Source organism: Entelurus aequoreus, linkage group LG24, assembly GCF_033978785.1.
Source record: "Entelurus aequoreus isolate RoL-2023_Sb linkage group LG24, RoL_Eaeq_v1.1, whole genome shotgun sequence".
Taxonomy (NCBI): Eukaryota; Metazoa; Chordata; class Actinopteri; order Syngnathiformes; family Syngnathidae; genus Entelurus; species Entelurus aequoreus.
In genome coordinates, this window is record NC_084754.1 from 38282913 (window position 1) to 38285740 (window position 2828).

Genomic DNA, 2828 nt, shown 5'->3' on the forward strand with positions numbered 1-2828 from the left:
ACACCCTCTGGCTATATTCCTCCGCTCATTACCACAGTCTGCTCCACCTTCCCATCCTCTTAACACGTGTTCTGCACCCTCCCCTCGGCATGGTACTCATTTGCTTTTGGCTGGAGGTGGAGGGGTAACCACTTCAAGATGACGGGTGAAGAGGTCATCATTTTGGACCTGAAATGACTGGGAACTTCCTGTAGGCCCTGTGTCCCGATACTTTTGTCCTACATCTGACTAAGATGCCCAGGTAGCTTATTTACTTTCACTGACTTCTGGCTCCGCAAGGCTGAGATTGATGAGGTCAAAAGTCAAACAAATATGTTTAAGTACGACACAATTACATTCACTGAAATGCCCCATTGACTTAGAATAATACTTGTCGGAGGTCAAAGTTCATATTCTTTAGTCTTAATTTGGAGTATTCTCTTTACTCTTCAACTTTAGGATAGACAAAACACACTTACTCTTACTCACACATTTGTCATAAGTCTGCAAAATATAGTTTTTTACTTTGAACACTTAAACTCTTTTGACAACTTCAGATACGATTAATATAAAGTTTTTATTGTATGTTTGTTTTATGTTTTTTTTAACCTTTTTGTCAAAAATAACTTTTTAAATATGCAACATTTCTTAAAACAATATACCAAGTGGTATCTTTGAGGTTGGGTAATTACAGCCTAGAATAGGTCAATAACTCATGACAAGGATTTTAAATACAATAAAAAAAGTGGACCCAAAAAAAGACTATTTTTACAATGCCTATATATATATATATATATATATATATATATATATATATATATATATATATATATATATATATATATATATATATATATATATATATATATATATATATATATATATATATATATATATATATAACTTACCAAAATCATTTTCATTGCATTAATGGCAGTTTACCTCATTTACACTTATCAAAGCTCTGAGAATTATGCTCATGGTTTATTGGCGTCATCCGGTGGTTAAGGTGCACAATTACACCAACACAACATGTTTTTCAATCGGCAATTATGAGATTTAGGTAGAAAATGGATGGATGGATGGTTTTCATTATTTTTTGTTGGTTTTTTAACAGACTAAAGTCTGTTAAAAAATAGCTGTTATAAAGGGAATCAAAGAGTTTTAAAGAGAAAGTGTGTAACTTTGTATCGTATTCTAACAATGTTGGAATCCTAAAGAGTGCAAATGTATATGTATGTATGTGTGTGTATATACACACACACACATATATATATATATATTTGATATGTATATCTGTACGTATATATATATATATATATATATATATATATATATATATATATATATATATATATATATATACATACATATATTTGATAAATATGTATATGTATATATATATATATATATATACATACATATATATATATATATACATACATATATTTGATAAATATGTATATGTATATATATATATATATATATATATATATATATATATATATATATATATATATATATACACACACACACATATTCCTACATACAGTATATATACATATACATTTGCACTCTTTAGGATTCCAACATTGTTAGAATACGATATATACATATATTGTATTCTAACAATGTTGGAATCTTAAAGAGTATATATATATATATATATATATATATATATATATATATATATATATATATATATATATATATATATATATATATATATATATATATATATATGTTGTTTGGGGCGGTATAGCTCGGTTGGTAGAGCGGCCGCGCCAGCAACTTGAGGGTTCGAGGTTTGATCCCCGCTTCCGCCATCCTAGTGGCTGCCGTTGTGTCCTTGGGCAAGACACTTTACACACCTGTTTCCAGTGTCTAAACCACTGGTTTAAATGTAACTTAGATATTGGGTTTTCACTATGTAAAGCGCTTTGAGTCACTAGAGAAAAAGCGCTATATAAATATAATTCACTTCACTTAATCCACTATATATATATATATATATATATATATATATATATATATATATATATATATATATATATATATATATATATATATATATATGTATATGTATATGTATATATGTGTGTGTATGTAGGTGTATATGTTTAAAAAATATTTTCGTAATCTTCAAACTGAACAATCGTAATACGTAAGGAACACATGTAATGCCCACTTTGGGCCCTAGGGGTCTTTAATGTTGGAATTCAATACATGTATGTATACATATATATATATACATATATATGTATACATATATATGTGTGTGTATATGTGCATGTGTATATAGAAAAATAATTCCAGACCACTCACCTTCATATTGAACACATGTAATGCCCATTTTGGGCCCTAGGGGCCAAGTAAAGCAGATTTGACTGTATGGCTACGTTTTAGTTCTTAAAGAGACAGTACACCCTTTTCAACATTTACCCTGTGATCTGTGTTCATTTGAACTCTGCAAACTGATCATCATATTTCTGTGTTTACTCAACAGTCACCGACTTCCGCTTCTCCCACACTCCCGTCGGTCAGCCCGTGCCCTTCGCCACGGCGGGTGACTGTTACAGTGCCGCCAAGTGTCCGCAGGTGGGTAACACACAGAGTGGGAGACGTTATTGTGCTATATGTGTACAAGCCACCTTTTTTGTGACACTCTCAGGGCCAGTTCAGCATCAATCTGATGGGGACCGGCCTCAGAGTGGCCGAGACCACCAAGTGGTCGTCTCAGGGCAACTACGTCTCAGTCAAGGTGCACAGGTCGGAGGTAAGAAAGCTTGAAACAAAATGTCAGAAAAGCTTGGGAAATGTCTAATTCCAAAACAAAACAATGTTGGGAT

General features: G+C 31.7%; 1 protein-coding gene across 1 annotated transcript in view; it reads left to right on the forward strand.

Annotated features, from left to right (window-relative positions):
* LOC133641709 (A disintegrin and metalloproteinase with thrombospondin motifs 20) overlaps nt 1–2803 on the forward strand; it is a 409743-nt gene extending 406940 nt beyond the window's left edge. The window contains exons 37-38 of the mRNA XM_062035652.1: nt 2486–2577; nt 2651–2803. Of these exons, the coding sequence (XP_061891636.1) occupies nt 2486–2577; nt 2651–2803 (245 nt within the window). The remainder of the gene's footprint in view (nt 1–2485; nt 2578–2650) is intronic.
* Nucleotides 2804–2828: the final 25 nt, after the last annotated feature.